Genomic DNA, 19,346 nt, shown 5'->3' with positions numbered 1-19,346 from the left:
TATTGCTGCCTGGAGAGAGAAAAATGATTTTCTTCATGTATTGAGTTTACTTTATTCACAATGTTAACAAAACCAATTAAATGCATGAAAGATAAATGAAGACACAATATGGTTTTATTGAAAAGGATTTTATTTATAAACCACCAATCCTCTCTTCTATTGCCATATTTGCCTTGGTTTAGTATAGTAAAACAAAATAACACTCGGAGTATAATGACAAATAGGTAGCATAGAGTTATCTCTTTGTCAAGCAAAATCACCAAAATAATAATGTTCATGTGCCTAGGCTATAATTGCTTCCACTTAGTATAAGGTCATCTCTTTGCAAAAGGTAACATCACAGTAAAAGAAAAGAAAACAAATTCATCAATCATTGGATTCAATGAGTAGAAAAACAGAGTAAAATTGCTTAGTGTGTTCTCCTTTCTTTCTCTTCTACAAAGTGTCATTTGTAAGTACAGTTTTCTTTTCTAGTTATTGTTCTCTCCCTAGTCAATGTTCTACTCAAACTTAATTTTAATGTTATTCTCATTAAAATAATAAAATTTTGTTTTATCTCAAGTAGCTAAGATAAATAAAATAACAACAAATGAATAACCATATAGTATATCTAGATAATTTTAGAAAGTAACTTTGTTAAAGATTAACCCAAATAATTAGGAATTATAATATGATACACCAACAAAATTAGTTTAACATAAACATTATAATAAACATAAAGATTCAAATCAAAATGAGATAATGTTATGAAGATAATTTTTATCAGCTATAATATTCATTAAATTATTTACCGATATATGAATACTCACAAAATATATTTAATGCAAATTACTATGTGTTACAAAAATATTTGAATAATGTAATGCATGTCTTCAAAATGTTTCAAATTTATGATATTAAGTATTAAATTTGTATTTTTTATTTTAGATAATTAGAATGTTTTTATTGAGTATACTTCATATTATAATTTTGGTATTTATTATAATATCCAACTTAAAGTGAGATGTATTAATTATAATTATCTAGAATTATATGGTTTTACTTTAGAAATAAAAAATACTAATAACAAAATAGGAAAATATAATCATGGTAATAGTTATTTCAAGTTTTGACTTTATAGTATAGACAATATAACAATATTCACTTTTTTAAAATTGAAACAAATAATTTATATGGTATAATTATTATTTAAGACAGGGATCGTCATAATTTATATTTGAGGAGGGAAATCCAATTTTAGGAAAATTCAATGGGAGGAGGGAAATCCAATTTTAGGAAAATTCAATGGTTTCAATTAGTGAATAAATTTAAATCATTAGATATATATAAAGCATTGATGACTAGGATGATGAGTTTTTAAAAAACATTCTCTTAGAGTAAGTGAATAAATCTAAATTATTAGATATCGTGACTAGATTGTTATATATATATATATATATATATATATATATATATCAAATAATTGTTTATAATTGAAATCAGGTTTAGATCTTCTCAATATATTAAACACATTATTTTTAATATAAAACATATTTCTTTATTTCTTAAATAATCTCATAAGAATATTCATTAGCACTCCCACAAAAATATGTTAAAAAAGAGAACATGGACGTGCATACCTATGTCCGTATACACATTAATTATTTATATCAATGTCAATACCATATAAATTTCAAATTCATTATATATATATATATATTATATTCAGTATATAAAAATCATTACATAAATAATAATAAAACATGTGTACATCATAAATTATCACTGATATTCAATAACTAAAACTCATTATGAGAAAATAATTAAATACAGTATATATAATTTAAAAGTAATATATAATACTTATTAAAAATGTATTTATAATATGTTTTGATAACAGTGATTGTTGATAATACTTTCTTGTGTAAGTTGTGTCCCTACTCACACCTATCTGGGAGTATTCATTTGGGTAAAGGTATTTGTGGATATCCTATAATTTTCAAGTTAAATTATATATTTATATGTCTGTAGTAATTAATATATAATAATGTATCTCCTCATATTATGAGATAATTTATCTCCTCTGACCAGTAAAAATGTGACACGTGTGCTATTTTGTTTATTTTTAAAAATATTTTTATAGAAAGTGATAGAAAAAGATAACTTATCTCCTTATACTAGAATATACTTTATTCCCATATATATAATTATTACACAGTAATAACATTTGTATATGATAACATTATTTCATTACTTTTTGTCAATTCTGTCATGTTCCTTTTTAAGTTAAGAGTGTGATGGTGATTTATTATTAAAAAAGGACAACCATTGATTTATCATTAAAAAAGGACAACCATTGATTTATTATTAAACAAATGAACAGTAGGATTACAACATTTTCATTTATTTATCTCAGGTGTCCTTTTCTCTTTTGCCCTTGCAAGTCTGCTTCCAGCTGTATCAACCACAGCCTTTACTGTGTGCCAATTTGTCATATTATTCTTTTTGTTTGTTTGAATTGTAAACATTATTGATTTATTTCTTTGTCTTCAAAATTTTATTTACATCATGTCCATATTTTTCTTTCAAACAAATAAAATTTTGAAAATAGAAATAAAAGCAAATTGAAAATTCAATATTTTAAATGAAATAGTATGAATATTAGTTGATATTTTCAATTAGATCAAATATAGAAAGTAAATTAAATCGATACCCCCTTAATATCTAGTTCATATTTATTATTATTCATAAATTTATCTTTTTAAAATGTGTTAATATAAATTACGTTATTAGTTTTAGTTTATAAAATGTAAGATTATAATCTTAATTAATTTACTTATATTTTGGTATTTAGCTAAAAATTAAACATCTGAATATTTTTTATTTGGCAAGGTAGATAAATAAATTATTTTTTATCATACAAAAAAAACATAAGAAGTTATTTATTTATGTTATGAATATTTTAATTGTTTTGTAGATATTTTATTAATATAAATTTTTAATATTTATAATCATATATAAATTTTATATGACTTAATAAATGTTTAAATAAATACAATATAAAAATAATATTAATATTTAAAAATGATATGACACACATGTTTACTGAAATCTGGGTAGAAGAAAGAATACATAAGAGAAGAAAAAACCTTAAAATCAATGATAAAGTGAAAATTTATATTTCAATAGAAAACATAAGTGAAATTTGAAATAAATGATTGATGTGGATTCCCATAAAAATAAGTTAGTTTATAACATGAGTTGATTGCCAATTTTAAACTTATTTTTTTTCTAAAAAAACAACATCTACAAACTTTATATATATAAAACAAACATTTAAATAATGATTTAACATATATACACTGTCAATGTAAGTCAATAAATCATTCACCATCGATTTATGAACTACTATTAACTTTTAAATAAAAGAATAATTTAATATTAAATGTGTTGACAATGTAAAAACTTTATATTATTAATACAGATTTTAAACTTTTTAAATAAATGTCAAACCATTGAAGCCTCTACGTCCAAAAGAATATATCCAACATAAGCAGTAGTGATGGCTAGGCATGTAAAGCCTTCAGGGAGAAGGTGGAGAAAAATGATGAAATCCTAAATTCAAAATGAATACTATAAAATAACAGATGGATGAAATAAACATCACACACAAGATTATAAATATTATTGTTTTTCTTATCTGTCACATGATGTTTAGGAGATCTTTTAAAATATTCTAACCAAATTTAAAATATAATCATATGATAACATGAATTGTATAATATGAAAATGAATTGAAATTCTTTTAAAAAACTACATTGATAATATGATATTTCTAGGTATGTAATTTTCTTTAACTCCTATTAATATTTTTTATTATGTATAAAACATTGTAATAATAGTTAATTATAAGGGTAAAATATACAATAAAAAATTACAACATATTAAGTAGTTGTAAGATGTTTTAGCTTTATATATAGTATAGATATAGATGTTTCATTTTTTATATTTTATAATATAATTGAAGTTATTGTGAGATATAAAATGTTAAATATTTTAACATTTGTATTTACTTATTTTCATTGTTTAAAATTTGAAAATTCATACAAGCCTTCGGGATTTTGCCACATTAGTATCGTTATCTACTTATGGGATGGACTAATTTTACAAAACATGTCAAATTTACAAACTAAATTCTCTAAACTAACACAAAAATCATGAAAGGGTGAACTTAAAGGGATAAAATTGTATTTAATCACAGATATAATTTTTTACATGAATACACATAAAACACATTATATTTAAATATAAATATGATAACTAAATTTTAATATGTCGACAAAGAATTATGGATTATCTCCATATACATGTATTTTCACAGAAATCTTTATATAATTTATTATAGTATTCCATTAATATTTATTTAATGCTGGTGATTCTTTACTTTTGGGTTTCAGGGTCGTACTGGAAACCGGAAAAAACAGAATGGTTGGCGTGAGTGGTGGGACCCAAAAACGGTTCATCAAGTTGCGACTGAGTTTTCATCATCCAACGGTTCACATCGCTTCTGGAAACTTGGACCCGGCCCGACCGCTACCCATCCAGAGGTGTCTTAATCCTTGTACAATTCAGCACGTCACGTTGGATTATTGAATTTCTGTTCAAACTTTTCACATTACCAACACATATCATCAATTATAATCACTTTTTTAAAATCGATAATTTGACCGTAAATAATCAACTTAAACCAGTTAAGTCTCTTTCTCACTCTTCCCTTTTTATTATTATTATTTTTTTAATGCTTTTGGCGTCTGCGTTGGTGTTCCTTCTTCTGCACACACCTTTTTGCTTCTGAATAATTCTTTCACGATCGGGTTCTGCTTTCTCTTCTATAATCTCTAACTGATTAAGTGATTAATTGGAGTGAGGGCAACATCAGTAGCAGCATGTCTATGTCGGAGTCGGATTTCTCATCCTCTTATGGCGGTGAAAACAAAAATTTCAAGCAAATTATTCGCCACCGTAACTCTCTTTTCCTTATCTATATCTCAATACTTCATTTCATGTTAATTATATAATCAGCGTTTTTATTGATCATGATTACAAAATTATACAATTTCTTCACTTTCAATGATCTCAATATATTATCTGTCACTTTTATTAGCTAAATGACAAGTACGATAAAGCACCACAACGCAGCTATTGCATTCAAAATGTACACTTCCCTATATTTCGTTAGGAAATAATTTTGTTGTTGTTGTTGTTGTTGGTGGTGATTATGGTTGGAGATGGAGAAGAGTGATAAAGTTTTCAAGTTGTTTTTTCAAGGCTCATTGTGATGAACAGAGTAATTTGGATCTTTGTTAAAGTGTATAAGTTTGAATTCTTCGATAATAAGCATTTGTTTTGTTTGGAGAGATAATCACTTGTCCCGAAGTGATAAGGTTTATTTTAGGTAGCACTTGGTGTGCAGATAAAACAAAATGAACAGAGTATCCTATTGTGTTGTCTTAGGTGAATCAAAATGTCTCACTTTCTATTATATTTAGGAAATAAACCAAATATAGAAAGACACATATGTGGTGTTTGTGCCACTCCAACATATCTATCAAATTCTACCTTTGGGCAATCTTTATACCAAACATGTATAGACAATAGCAAATTTCTTTGTTTACATGTCTCTTGTTTGTTATACTCAGACCATTGTGTGTGAGTGGCATGTTTTATGCTGTGTTTTATCCTTTTAGTAGGTTATATATCTTCTGATTTTATGTTCCACCTTTCTGCTTCACTAATAGGCAATACCATTTATTCTTGTCCACATAATGGATGAAATCACTCCAAATCATTCCATATTTCTTTTATGTGTTGAGTTAACTGATCAATTTATTACTATACATGTAGTCATCTAGTGTCATCATAGCAAATGCAACACTATTTTATCCCTTTCATTAGTGGATAGACTGATTGAAAAGCCTTCAACCAGTGAAGTGAATATTTTTGGGAATATGTTATTTTGCTGGTATTGCATCATTTTGGGTTTTCTTTTTCCCCGTTAACATATAATTTTATTTTTTACTAAATTGCGTATTGTTTTCTGTTTGGGAAAACTGATTTAAATTATGTGTACTGAAATTGCCTCCAGGATTATTACATGAAATGATCGGGTCAGCAAAATCAGGGGATTCAAAATCAACATGGAAGGTATATGACATTGTTGCTTTTGATGAATTATGCATAAATTGTTTTAAATTTACTGTGGATACAGAAGGACTCACCCCTTTGTCTGTTTTATGTAAATTGGTAGTTCCGTTCTAGCAATCATTCAACATGATTTTCATTTCACAATGTTGATATTAAGACCAGGGATAGACTTGAGGAGTCTTTTTAGTTTGTATCTTTACCTTGCAAGACCAATCAATTGGATAATTCATGTCTCTAAAGTGATTGCTTTATTCATTGGATCTACGGCTGTCTGCTCACCGTACGTCCTAGGTCTTTTTTCCAAATAGAATGATCATGGTCCTTTTTTATTTTTTATTTTATTGGTTGCATCTAGATATATATACTAGTATGCCATTATGCATGCAGTAAATGCAGGTAAATACACATACATGCGGCTCAGTATAAACATATTTTAATCTTAACTGAAGTGTGGAAGATGAATAAAAGTGAATTTGTTGATAACTATCCTCTATTGGTTCATTGGTTGCTTTCTTGCAGGTATTAATAATGGACAAACTTACTGTAAAAATAATGTCTCACTCATGCAAGATGGCTGATATCACAAATGAAGGTGTTTCATGTAAGGATACAGGATTGAATTTTGAACTCATTTTTCTTTCTTCCCATATCCAGTCAATCCCGCCTCCCCCCTTAGAAAGAAATATTAAAACCTGCAGACCGCCTCGCTCTGACCCACATTTACAAATATTTTATGTTAAGTCTTTATAATATTCAATGGCAATCTTAAAATAAATCATTTGTCTCATAAACTAAATATGTTTAAGATAAGTGTTAAACTGGTGAAGATTAGTTAATAAAATTAACTTGATTAGTTGCTACTGGGCTACTGGCTACTGCCCTTCCCTGATGCGCAGCTGCTTTTAAACCCGCCCACGTGGGTTGGGTAGAAATTGTCCAACCTACTAATTGGAGGGGAACAAAGGTTGTGCTGGACTCCCTACATTATCTCATAGGATTGAATATTATTAAGTATATGATGCTACTTTTATTCCTTTAAATTTGAGTTTGTAACTATGCATGTTTTCACACTTATTAAACTTGAAATGATCATGCTTAATCACATGTCCATACTCTAATCCATAGAAAGAAATAATTTTCCTCATTATCAATTGTGGATTCAATTAATGACATATTGACCTTAGAAGAATTTTTTAGAAATATAAGTTGTAGGTTTTGCACAATTTGTTTTATTTCATGTATAGAGGGCGAACCTTTGCACAATGTAATGTTGATTCCTTGTATCCGGCTTTCATAGGTTGTAGTTGTGGAAATAGCCTCTCCACTCACATAAGTAAGGTTACATTCATCCGACCCTCCCCAAATATCGCATTGGTGAGAGCCTCATCCTGTTGGGTCTCTCTCTTTTAGTTCTATTTCTTTTATGATATGAGCTTTTGCTGCTCTTTTTGCAGTGGTTGAAGACATCTTCAAGCGGAGGCAGCCATTGCCTACCATGGATTCTATATATTTCATCCAACCAACCAGAGAGAAGTAACTTATCCCCTGTCTTTTACCCTCTTATCCTTTAGTTTGTTATGAAGTATGAAACTAATGTCTCAATTAACATGAAGATTGCAAAGCATTTTGGGGAGTATAATTCCGTCTTTTGGTTCCAAATAAAAATTAGGAAGATATTTTTTGGGTTTGAAATTCTGGAAGCTGTGATTTGTTCTAGAAAACTTATTTGTTCTATTAACTTCTCCGCCAATTAGTTCTCCTAATTTTTATGAAATTGATTCTTTATTTATTTTCTCTGGTTATGTTTAGTTCCAAATATGTCATGTTACTTCTTTACTTCAAATTTTTATAGTTTTGTTTTGAATTTTCTGTTCTGTTCTCTATGAAATAACATGATTTTGTCTTTGTATTTCTCTTCTAATTATTCATTTATCATTTATAAATATTAATTGTTTTGGCTGTAAGACATTTTCATTTTGCTTTGGTGTGGAATTGACTTAATCAAAATTGTCAAGTTTTTAAGGACCGGTCGATATTTAATGATTTTCTTTCCATCTCTGTTGGCAGTGTGAATATATTTTTGTCAGACATGTCTGGAAAGACCCCCTTATACAGGAAGTACGTAATTATATTTATAACATCTCCTGTGTGCAATTGATCCTGGCTTTAACTTATTTGTTTTCAAGCCTGTTTTATTCTGTGTTCTTGTAGGGCATTTGTTTTCTTCAGTTCACCTATTTCCAGAGATTTGGTTATGGACATTAAGAAAGATACATGGGTGTTGCCTCGGTTAGGAGCATTGAGAGAGGTGTAGACATATATTTTAACAACTAGAATGTGCTTCAGTTCTTATTTGTGGCCAAAAATTTCTATTGCTTATTCTGATTTCCTCCTCATTTGGATGACATTATGCAGATGAATTTGGAGTTTTTTGCCATAGACAGCCAGGTATGTGGTTGTTCACTTGCACTTTAATTTGTTGGTCCTGGGAATGAGGGCACTGGTTACGGAATCAGAAAATAGTAAGTGTGCATAAGAAAACACAGGTCTTGAACTCTTATTAATACATTTGAATACACCATTTTCTATCCTGCCTCAAAATAACTATGACATATATAGTTGCCAAATATTTGTGAAGAGGCATTGATCATGTCTCATTAATACTGATGATCACAATCCACAAGAAGATGCTTGTGATCATAATAGAAAAGCGTAGTTTCTGCCTTTAGCATAATATGTTATTTCCCTATTTCAGAATGTGAAAAAAATATCTTCGGTACAATTAAAAAGAAGTCTCGACACTATTCAGTATCTTACAATTCAAAAGCATCTTTACTAAATTGATATCTAATGTTAGATGTATTGCATATAGGGGTGATAAACACATCTAAAAAGACGTCAAATGTAGCTTGAGTCATATAAAAAACATATCAGATGATTTTTTTTTTTACTTTTCTAAAACAATTATGGAATACTTGCTGGATATGTACCAGGAAGTATTGTATCTGTATCGAATAGGGATATGGGTTCAGTACCAACATTTTTTCTTTTTTCGAGTATCTGAGCTTCATTCTTTTAAAATATCTTATTAGGATCTCAATTCTTGAAATCTGCTTGTTGATGTCTTTCCCCCAAGAAATATTTATCAACCTTTAGCTGTTATCATGAGGAACACTATTAATTATTAGTGTTTATTTTCACCACCGTCTTCATCATTATCCCAATATTTGGTGTCTTCAATTGAGGTATTTGTTTTTTGGCTTGTTAATGCAGGGTTTCATCACAAGTAAAGAGAGAGCTTTAGAGGAGCTATTTGGGGATGAAGAAAATAATTATAAAGGTGTTGCATCTTTGAATGCGATGGCTAAGCAGATTGCTACAGTGTTTGCTTCATTAAGAGTATGTAGTTAGTATTCCTTATGACACGAAGACAAAATGTTGTAGTCAATGCTCAATAATTTTTCAATCAGGTGATTGAGAAGTCTTCTGAAGCATGTATTTTTTTAATAGGAATTCCCTTCTATTCGTTTTCGTGCTGCCAAGTCCCTAGATACAACCACAGTAACTACTTTTCGTGATCTTATTCCTACGAAGCTTGCTGCTGGAGTCTGGGACTTCCTTATGAAATATAGGAAAACTATATCTAATTTTCCACAGAGAGAGACCTGCGAGTTGCTCATTCTTGACAGATCTATTGATCAGGTTTCTTAGCTCCATTTGCTGGTCACTAACTTATAATACTCTTTTAATAGACTGTTATGTTGTTTACATTGAGGATATTTTTCTGGATTTGTAGATTGCTCCAGTGATACATGAATGGACGTATGATGCCATGTGTCATGATTTGCTGAAGATGGAGGGAAATAAATATGTTCATGAAGTAACTTATACAATCTCTCTCCCGTCTCTGAATATGTGTTCTCTATTTCATATATAAACATGAATCAACTGTATTTTAAAGGTTCCTAGCAAGACTGGTGGTCCACCTGAGAAAAAAGAGGTTCTTTTGGAGGACCATGATCCTATATGGCTTGAGCTTCGCCATGCACATATTGCTGATGTATGTCCTCATTTACACTTCTACTTTTATATACCCGAGCAATACAAATACCTTTTGACATTGATGGCCTTAACAGGCTAGTGAACGATTGCACGAGAAGATGACAAGCTTCATTTCAAAGAACAAAGCTGCACAAATCCAACATAGTTCACGGTGAGTGGTAATTTTCCGGGGATTAATGGTTCAGTCATTATCAGAAAGGAAATGCATGCCCGGTTTTTTTTGCTAAATCTGTATGGTTTGACTCAAATTCACCAGCCACTGTGATATAAAACTGAAACTTTGCCAGCCCTCATTTTCCGTATTTATCACATAATCTCCGAGTTCTTCTCTCCATTTTGATGCAGCTTGCTATCTGTAGCACACCTGGAATACGTTTCCTTCTCATCTGTAGCACAGTGTTGCTTTGAAGGAGCAAGTGATGTGCTGGAAAAGTATCAACTATTTGTTCTACGGGGCAAAGTGAATTTGAGTCAAACCGTCTACTATGAAAGTGTGATTAACAATTTTTAACTGAGCTTGCGTATGACTCACCTGTAATTTTTCGTCACCGAATAGATGAAAGAAAACTTGAGGTTGTTCATGATAGCAAAGTAAAGCATTTGATGCCGAAGTGCATAGTTGGGTACCATGCCAAAAAAATTCTACAATATTTTCTTCATTATAATGTTTAAAATTTAAGTGATACATTTTGAGAGTTCCATAGTCATAAGTGATTTATTTAACATATGAATGTGGTATGCAAGGTTGCCATGTCATGTATTATTAAAACACCCTGCTTTATATTGATTTATTTTAAACCTGTGCTGTTCTGTAAAATGGAGGGTGAGATTCAACACAACCCTAAGATTGTTTGTCTTGCGACCTAGAGGTCATGGGTTGAAATCTTGGAAATAGCCTCTCCGCTTGCGAAGGTAAGGTTGCATGGATCTACCTTCTCTATATGCCACTAGTTAGGAGCCTTGTGCACTGGGCCACAATTTTTTCTTTTGTTCTGTAAAATGGTCAGGTTCCTGATTTGAAAATAAACCAAGGGTTTGTTCAGTTGTCTAGAAATTTGGCCCTTTCATAATTTAAATAAAGCTTAGATTTGGAGTGGTGGAAATGTTTATCTATTCATCCTGAGTTCCGGTCATGATAAACTTCACTTAAATGATAAAACTGTATTTTATTTATAGAGATAGTGTAGAGATATCAACAAGGGACTTGCAACAAATGGTTCGAGCACTTCCACAGTACAGTGAGCAAATTGACAAGCTCTCCCTCCATGTAGAGGTTAGTAATTTCGTAAATGGTTGTTTGATATGGTTTACACTTTACACAAGTACTTGGGGTATCGGACCTGCCTAGAAGAGGCCTTTAACAACATGGCAATGTCCTTAAGGAAGAATCTTATTTTACTCTATGATACAACAACAACAACCAAACCTTAATCTCAGTATATGGGGTTGGCTTTTAAAATTTGGACGTTTCTCTCTGGTAATTGATAATTTTGTATTGCAAGTAGATTTACTAGTTGAACAATCTGCCAATTACAAATCGCAATTAAAAATTTCCCTTCAACTATTGTTTATCTGTGAGTGTATAGCTCGTACTAGAAGAAAAGGTCAGCCGACCTTGATTGAAAAATATGACAATTCATCTGTATTTTGGCAATTTGTAAATTGCCTGATTGAGAAATACAACTCTGAGCATTTGAATATTGATAGTATAATGTTAAAACATTGATATCCATTCAAAAACTTGAATTGCTTCCTTTTACTGATAATAACAGAGATCTTATAGGTCTCTATCCATTATCCTGCATAATATTACTGCTTCCATAGTGATTCTTGCTGGTGGATGATTGAATAAATGGACTTTTTACTTACGTTTTTTTGGATATTTCTGGAAGTTAGTTATTTTGTGAGTTTTTCACAATTAATTAACATTAGAGTTTGATTGTGGGTCAATTAATTTTATAAGGTTAAATTGATTTGTAAGTGTGTAATTTTAAGGATTATAAACGCGTCCATATAGTTTCATAAAACTTTCCAATAATCCTGTTTATTATTCAGTCCTTACAGCTTACAAGGACCCAATTAATTTTTTTCTTGCAACTAGGAACTCATTTATAGTTTTTAAACTACACGGATTTAGTGGTTTAAAAAAAACAGGGAGTTGGAGATTGATTTGCATATTTAAACTTTTAATAACGATGCTGGATGTGATTATGATCATGGGTGCCACCACAGCTTTACAACGATGAGCCTCTTTGTCCAGATTGCTGGAAAAATTAACGGTATCATTAAGGAATCAGGACTTCGGGAACTTGGCCAGCTGGAGCAAGATCTTGTTTTTGGAGATGCAGGAATGAAAAATATGATCAAATTTTTGACCACGAAAGAAGTAAGTAGTTCTTAGGGGGGGAACTTTCCCTACACCCAGTCAATGCAAATATGAAAATGAGAAAGTTTTGTAGTGAAAAAGTATGAGTTGTTACATAAGACATGCAACTTGAATATGAATACCACTTTTAAGCAGGATACATCTAGTGAAAATAAGCTGCGCTTGTTGTTGATTCTTGCTGCCATATATCCTGAGAAATTTGATGGAAAAAAGGGTAAGGATTTGATGAAGGTACAGTTTCTTTCTTACTTGGTGCGAAGTTAAATTCCACTTATGGTACTTTTTATATTTCAAAGAATAAATATGCTGTCAATTTCCTAATACTTACTCAAATTTTATCTTTAAAATGCCTTTCAGGCAGCACAGTTGACAGATGAGGATGCGCTTGTTGTGAATAATTTGAGAATGCTCGGGGGACAACCAAATACCAAAAAAAGGTCAACTGGTGCTTTTGGTCTTAAATTTGATATCCATAAGGTAGAGTTAATTTCTAATTTAAATATGTGATTTTTCAATGTTATATTATGTCTGAAAACTATTCTGTTACGTTGTCAGAAGAAGCGTGCAGCAAGGTTAGACCGTTCTGATGAAGAGACATGGCAGCTATTCCGTTTTTATCCCATAATAGAGGTACAAATTGTGTTAGTATGATTTTCGCGCACAAAACATGCATTTACTTATGAAAATCTCGTGCAGAGGTACAGGCAAAACTGCTGTTGAACAACTTTCTTTTGCCTTTTCCTTGTTAGTTTTGGACTTTGCATGTAGATGTGCTTATGATGTACTTGTATAATCTGAAGATCACAATTGAAATTTTAGCTTCGGATATGCTAAAGCACACAACATTTACTATTCAATCTTTCAATGTCATTGTGATATAAAGAGAGAAAAAAGTCAATCCAATTTTCCTTAAGTTGATTCTTTTTTTTTAAATTATGTGAAAATCATGTTTTTGGTGATCCAGTTGGCTGCATATCTACCTTCAAATTTTATAGGCTCGTATGTGATGAGTGGATGATTTTTTAGGAACTCATTGAGAAACTTGCGAAAAATGAATTGTCTAAGGAAGACTATCCATGTTTGAATGACCCAAGTCCAAGTTTCTATAGTACACCTAGTACACCTGTCAGTGGGCATGTAAACCAAAATTCTCCTGCTCATTCAATAAGATCGAGGCTCAGACCAACTTGGGCTCGACCGCGAGCCGTTGAGGATGGAAATACAAGGTTTTATTTTCTTTCCTCATCAGTACTTCTTAGTAATCTGATAATTGCTTAATGAGAGTTTATAATTCTTTCTTCCTCCATTAACCTTGTTCTCCCTTCTGGGCATCTTCATATTATTTCCCCCTCACTTTTTAGTTGTGTAGACTTGTGCAAGCTTGTTACTATATATAAGATAACTAACTTTGTTTTCCCCACCCCACTCTTTAGAAGCAAAAAAATAAAATATTTGTTGGTCTGAAATATAAGTAAATTTAACTACTTATTGAAACAAATTTCAATAAACTACATGTTGAATAATAAGTGTAATCATTTGTATGTTTTTCACTATCAAAACAATTAATTGTTTTTAACTAATATACTTGATATATGTAAAATTAGTTAAATTTATTTATAAAAGAGGTGGGATGGAGTATAAGATAATTTGTGGCCTTGTGGGGAATTCCCATGTTTCTGTTGGAATGTCCAAGTGTGCTGCAACTTTCTCACATGTAATTTTTATCTTTCCTGATGTCATATAGTGATTCATCGCTGAGACTTGCATCTAGTGATTTCATGAAGATGGGGCGACGAATTTTTGTGTTCATTGTTGGTGGAGCGACCAGATCAGAGGTTTAGATAACTCTTTTGATACAATGAGATTTTAAACATTCATTCTTTTTTCAGATTTTCTAATCTGATCTGTTGTTTTAATCCTCAGCTTAGGGTTTGCCACAAGCTTACTGGTAAGCTGAAGAGGGAAATTATTCTGGGCTCCTCGAGTCTTGATGATCCTGCACAATTTATTAAGGTATTGAACTCTTAACCATTTTCAATGCCAAACATTTTCCTTAAACAGGCACTGACATAACCATCCTTGCATGCAAATTTCCTTCTTTTGCAGAAATTGAGGACGCTAACGACGCATGAACTTACATTGGATGATCTCCAGATATGATGTTTTTTTGTAAAATTAAGATTGTGTTGTAATCTTATCAATGATGCAAATTCTTTGAACATATGACAGCTTGTGGTTCAACCGTGTCATTGAATGGTGCTGTGCATATGCTCGAAAATCTTTATTGTTTAACTATCGGAATAATTTATCTAATTTGACCCAAAAAGAAATTGTTACTTCGTACTGCTGGAAGAAAAAACTTGGCATTCAAAACTCGTGGCAAAACAGTAGAGACTATTCTGTAAAATGGCACATTAACCCAAACACAAAATATGCCTATACACTGTCATATGTGTTTTCTTCAATCTTCAGGATCACAATATACTAACGTCGGAGTACTTTCTCCTTTCCAGATAGCAAGTTTTCAGCTTTTCTCTTTCTCACCTCACCAACTAATAAGTTCACATATGCAATGTAACCGTCCACATTGAATTTTCTTTTGCAGCCTGCGTAGTTCATGTATCGTATCTTCCCAAATACAGGTCGCTCTCGCCAACCCTGAAATGCATAAACATATATAAGCCAAAACTGAGAATTCTTGAAGAAAAAAATATAATTCTAATTCATCTTTATTCTTTATATGATGTCTAGCAGCACACATTATTAGAGTTCATTTGGTTGAGTAATTTCGAAAGCCCAAATCAGTTCTGCAGAAAATGTAAATATTACATTCTACAGGCACCAAAAGCACTCTGAACCCCCAAAAATCCACTCTTCATTCTTTCTAAATATTCAAATTCAATTGTATCAAATAAGATCAACATATATGGACCTGATCATGAACTCCACATATTGACCACATGCAGCCAACATAACCACTTGGATCCCTGCCATCTATTTGATACTGCAGTGAAGTGAATTGCAATCATTTATACAAATTCCAATAACAGTTGTCTCACCAGAACAGCATTTGTTATTTTATTACTTCTCCATGTTAACTAAGTGTAGACTTACCTTATCATTGAGATATATGGCTATCTCAAGTGCTTCTTCAGGCCCTCTTGTCCACTCAAGTATCTTCTTTGCCCAGTACATTCTGTATGTGATATTCTCTCATTAAGGAAACAAAAATAAAAATAAGATGAAATTTAAACTTCTATAAACTGTACTCAGATTACAAGAGATGCGGTGTGTCTCAGCCCACATATAGTATAAGAGTCATGCTAATGTAAGAACTTGTTCATATTAATTTTTTACCTTCCCCTATACCAAGCAAAGAAACAAAAAGCGGGAAAAAACCTAAGCTGATGGCACAGCATCAGTTTGTCCACAAGATATTCATGACAGCCTAGTGTTATTGCTTTAGGAAAGCATTGATTCCTTGTAGTGTGAGGAGCTAGTTATCAATATGAAACAAGGGTGGTGGTTTTCTTATCAATGCAGTCTTATGGCTGATAATATATATCACCTACCTAAGGTTTTTGGAGACAGGAGATATAAGTCTTGTAAGAGATGTACATAATAAACTTGAAACAAGCTACCAAGATTCTCCATCAAGCAACAAAAGGAGACAAGAAATCACTTACCGCATGAAACCATGCATTTTCCCATAGTAAACCATCTCCAGCTGAGAAGCATTCCAGAGCTGATAATTGCAACGAAGTGTTATAAACCTTATTAAGGCGAATGACAATGAGATAGTGAAAAACCAATGAATCACAAAGTGCTGAAGACTAATAATGCATCAATTTGAACTTGAGGACCAGTAAAACAAAACTAAGACAGTGTGAGTCTTTGTCAGGTGTCTAACTGTGAAAATTATCATTAACATTATCCATGAAAGGTTGACTTTACAGGATCAGCAGTTTGGGCTTTCTCCAACTGCTCCCTCCTGGAAAAACAAAAAACTGCATATTAGCTTGCCAGTAAACAAAATAAATATATATTTAGAAGAAGAAAAAAGAGACTCACGAGTAAATATGTTCTCGCTTGTCATCGGCATGATCCATTAAGGTCTTGCGAGCCCACTCCCATGCTCCTTGTAATGAATCATAATGTGGCTGATAGAAGCAAAAGTTATCAGCAAGTTCTCTCCGCACAATCAACTCCTCCAAGAAAGCATCAACTGCCTTTAGACCAGCAGACAAATAATATGAAGGTTATGCCAAAAATAAGGTATAAGATATTATTACCATTTTGGAAGAAAATTAAGAAACAGATGCAATGAACTTACTGTGAACAGAAGCATATGTAAAACAAACCTGAGGATGTGAAGTTTTCAGCTTGCGTGCTTCTAAAGCACACCGCTGAGAAGATATCTGTCCAAAGTGCAAATAGGGAGATAAACCAGAAAGGGCAGTGGGTTTGCATGGGTTGTTGCGATCTACCGAATAATTTTTTAACTTTTTAGTCAAAAATCCATTTTCACTTCCCATCAATACTTCCATTGCAGCAATTTCTCCTGGTTCACACCAATTAATTTCAGGAACATCGGCTCCATTCCTAGTTATAGAAAATAATCATGCCAACATATCTTATATGATTCAATTTGAATTTAAGAACAAAAAAACAGTATCTACTCTAACCTCAATACATCAGCAATGAGTTCATCCCAGTCAATGCACTGCTCCTCGGCGATGACCCATTTCCTAGTTGGTGGTTCAATTGTCGGAAAATCAATAAGATACTCAGAAAGCCTTTTGTTAATCTTTCCCCTTAAGGTTCTAGCACTGTATTCTAATTTATCAGAGGCGACCCAAAGGGGTACTACATTGTGAGCATCCACTTCATGTATGGTAATCGAATTGTTTACCCGTTTGACAATCTCCTCTTTGCACCTCCGCACTTCCCGCAAAGGCGAGAAATCTGTCACCAACAATGAAGCTCCACATTCTCTCAGAAATTTTGGTACAGTCTCCTCTGCTTCTCCCTACAATTGTAAAAAAAAACAACTTTAAGCAGTTAATAATCTCAAAATCAGACTAGAAACCACCAAAACAGTAACACGCTATTTTCAATATTATCATCAATACACTCTTAAGGGCACTTAGAAGAGCTTATAGAGAGCTCATTTAGACTTATGTGAGCAGCTTATGAAAATAAACTATAAAAATACCTTATGAACAAAGATTATGACCTTCCTACAACCTCCTTATAGCTTATTTTAATAAACCTAACAAAGAAGCTAATGAAAACAAAATTATAAAAGTAGCTTACGACCTTCTATAAGTTCCATCTAACTTATTTCAATAAGCCTATTACAAAAGTTTATGAACTTCTTATAAGTTCCATTTAACTTATTTCAAAAAGCCCATTACAAAAGTTTATGAAAATAAGCTTACTCCTATTTTTAGCACTTATGAAAATGATTTTTTTTTCAGTTTATTCAATAAGTTCTTACTTAATTTGTATACACAAAAGCAACCATCTTTATTACTACTAGTTGCATTTCAAGTGAGACCCGCTACTCTACATTATATATTCAGCACTACATCCAATAATGCAAAAGTTTCCTAAAATAGGATATCGAAAAGAGTATATTGCGAAAAAAAGTAGAGACAGGGTTGGGAAAATAGGAAATTACGCGAAACAAGAAAAAGGGTATTTGAAGATTGTTTCGCAATTGTTGCGACAATTGGCGCAAACCTCTGAGCATAAACCCTAAATGACGTGATTTCGCGCCAAGAAACTGATCAAAGAGATTGAAAACAACGGCAACAGGAACGTTAGATTTGTTGGCTTGATGAACGGCGTGGATGAGAGCCCAATTGTCTCTGATCCGTTGATCCCTGAACATCCAATACACAACGGGACCCGGTTTTCCATCTGAATGGGTCAACCCTTCTTTCAGGGTCCGAATCCGACCCAACTGAACTGACATTGATAACTGTGCTGAATCGATGTGTGTGGATCTTGAAGAAAGTAGCAATGCTTAAAGATTCATGTTTTTGGTAAGAAGGGAAATTGGGTAATGTTGATTGAGTTTGGAGGGAAGAGAAGAGAGAAGTTAACGTAACATTAAAGTGTTGGAGGGAATTGCAACTGTTTTATTTGTGGTTTCAAACCAAACATACGCTGTTCATGTCTATGTTTGACATGTGTATATCGATTTTTTATATTTATTGGATTTCATGCTAGGCCCATAGCATAGCTAGGTCTCTCCCAGTTATAAGAGAAAATGGGGTGGGTCGATTTCAAGACCCACACTAGCTTTTAGTTTGTAGGAAATATAAAACAAAGGAAAAACAAATTTATGAAACGGTATAATAGAAGTAGTTAAGTATAGATGAATGTTGTAGAAATATTCATTTTCCTATTTTCTTATCAAAAGTGAAGGTAAAACTTTTAGTGTGGGATTTCTCTATCCTTTCCTTCCTTTCTATTCACTCTCCATTTCAAATGTGATTTTTTTCTTCATTCCAACTCATCATGACATGTAAGAAACTTTAATTTAACTTAGTGAAGTCCTGAGGAAATCAATTTTATAAACTTCTCTCGAAAGAGCTAAGTGTTTATAAAAAGTGTGTACATGACTGTAGTTACATTTTCCAAAAGACACACATGTATAATAGAATTTCCAATTGTTTATGTTTCTCAAATTGTTGATCATATCTCA

The 19,346-nt window shown here is 31.8% G+C and overlaps 2 protein-coding genes across 7 annotated transcripts; one reads left to right on the top strand and one right to left on the bottom strand.

Moving 5' to 3' along the window:
- LOC109331705 (SNARE-interacting protein KEULE-like) lies at positions 4,663-14,903 on the top strand. 5 transcript variants are annotated; one of them, XM_019566373.1, is made up of 22 exons: positions 4,663-5,001; positions 6,125-6,183; positions 6,703-6,784; positions 7,481-7,516; positions 7,638-7,716; positions 8,251-8,301; positions 8,395-8,491; positions 8,599-8,631; positions 9,457-9,582; positions 9,694-9,885; positions 9,980-10,063; positions 10,145-10,243; positions 10,320-10,396; positions 11,422-11,518; positions 12,506-12,631; positions 12,767-12,862; positions 12,989-13,108; positions 13,190-13,261; positions 13,658-13,857; positions 14,376-14,466; positions 14,555-14,644; positions 14,738-14,903. In XM_019566373.1, the coding sequence occupies exons 1-22, from the start codon at positions 4,926-4,928 to the stop codon at positions 14,789-14,791; spliced, it is 2,037 nt and encodes a 678-aa protein (XP_019421918.1). In that variant the 5' UTR covers positions 4,663-4,925; the 3' UTR covers positions 14,792-14,903. The 5 variants fall into 5 exon arrangements, with proteins under 5 accessions (XP_019421918.1, XP_019421917.1, XP_019421919.1 ...); XM_019566372.1 differs by having other exon boundaries at positions 4,666-5,001; positions 13,187-13,261; XM_019566374.1 differs by lacking the exon at positions 7,481-7,516 and having other exon boundaries at positions 4,667-5,001; positions 13,187-13,261.
- LOC109331706 (deoxyribodipyrimidine photo-lyase) lies at positions 14,892-18,762 on the bottom strand. Of its 2 annotated transcripts, XM_019566377.1 has the most exons (9): positions 18,315-18,755; positions 17,317-17,660; positions 16,993-17,233; positions 16,703-16,860; positions 16,586-16,622; positions 16,318-16,376; positions 15,746-15,827; positions 15,564-15,635; positions 14,892-15,289 (listed from the first exon to the last, which is right to left on the bottom strand). In XM_019566377.1, exons 1-9 carry the CDS (start codon positions 18,609-18,611, stop codon positions 15,116-15,118), a joined length of 1,464 nt encoding a protein of 487 aa, XP_019421922.1. In that variant the 5' UTR covers positions 18,612-18,755; the 3' UTR covers positions 14,892-15,115. The 2 variants fall into 2 exon arrangements, 1 of the variants encoding a protein (XP_019421922.1); XR_002105835.1 differs by lacking the exon at positions 14,892-15,289 and having other exon boundaries at positions 15,746-15,843; positions 18,315-18,762.

The sequence above is a fragment of the Lupinus angustifolius genome, chromosome LG17, assembly GCF_001865875.1.
Source record: "Lupinus angustifolius cultivar Tanjil chromosome LG17, LupAngTanjil_v1.0, whole genome shotgun sequence".
NCBI classification, from domain to species: domain Eukaryota; kingdom Viridiplantae; phylum Streptophyta; class Magnoliopsida; order Fabales; family Fabaceae; genus Lupinus; species Lupinus angustifolius.
This window is presented reverse-complemented; position numbering and strand designations above follow the sequence as displayed.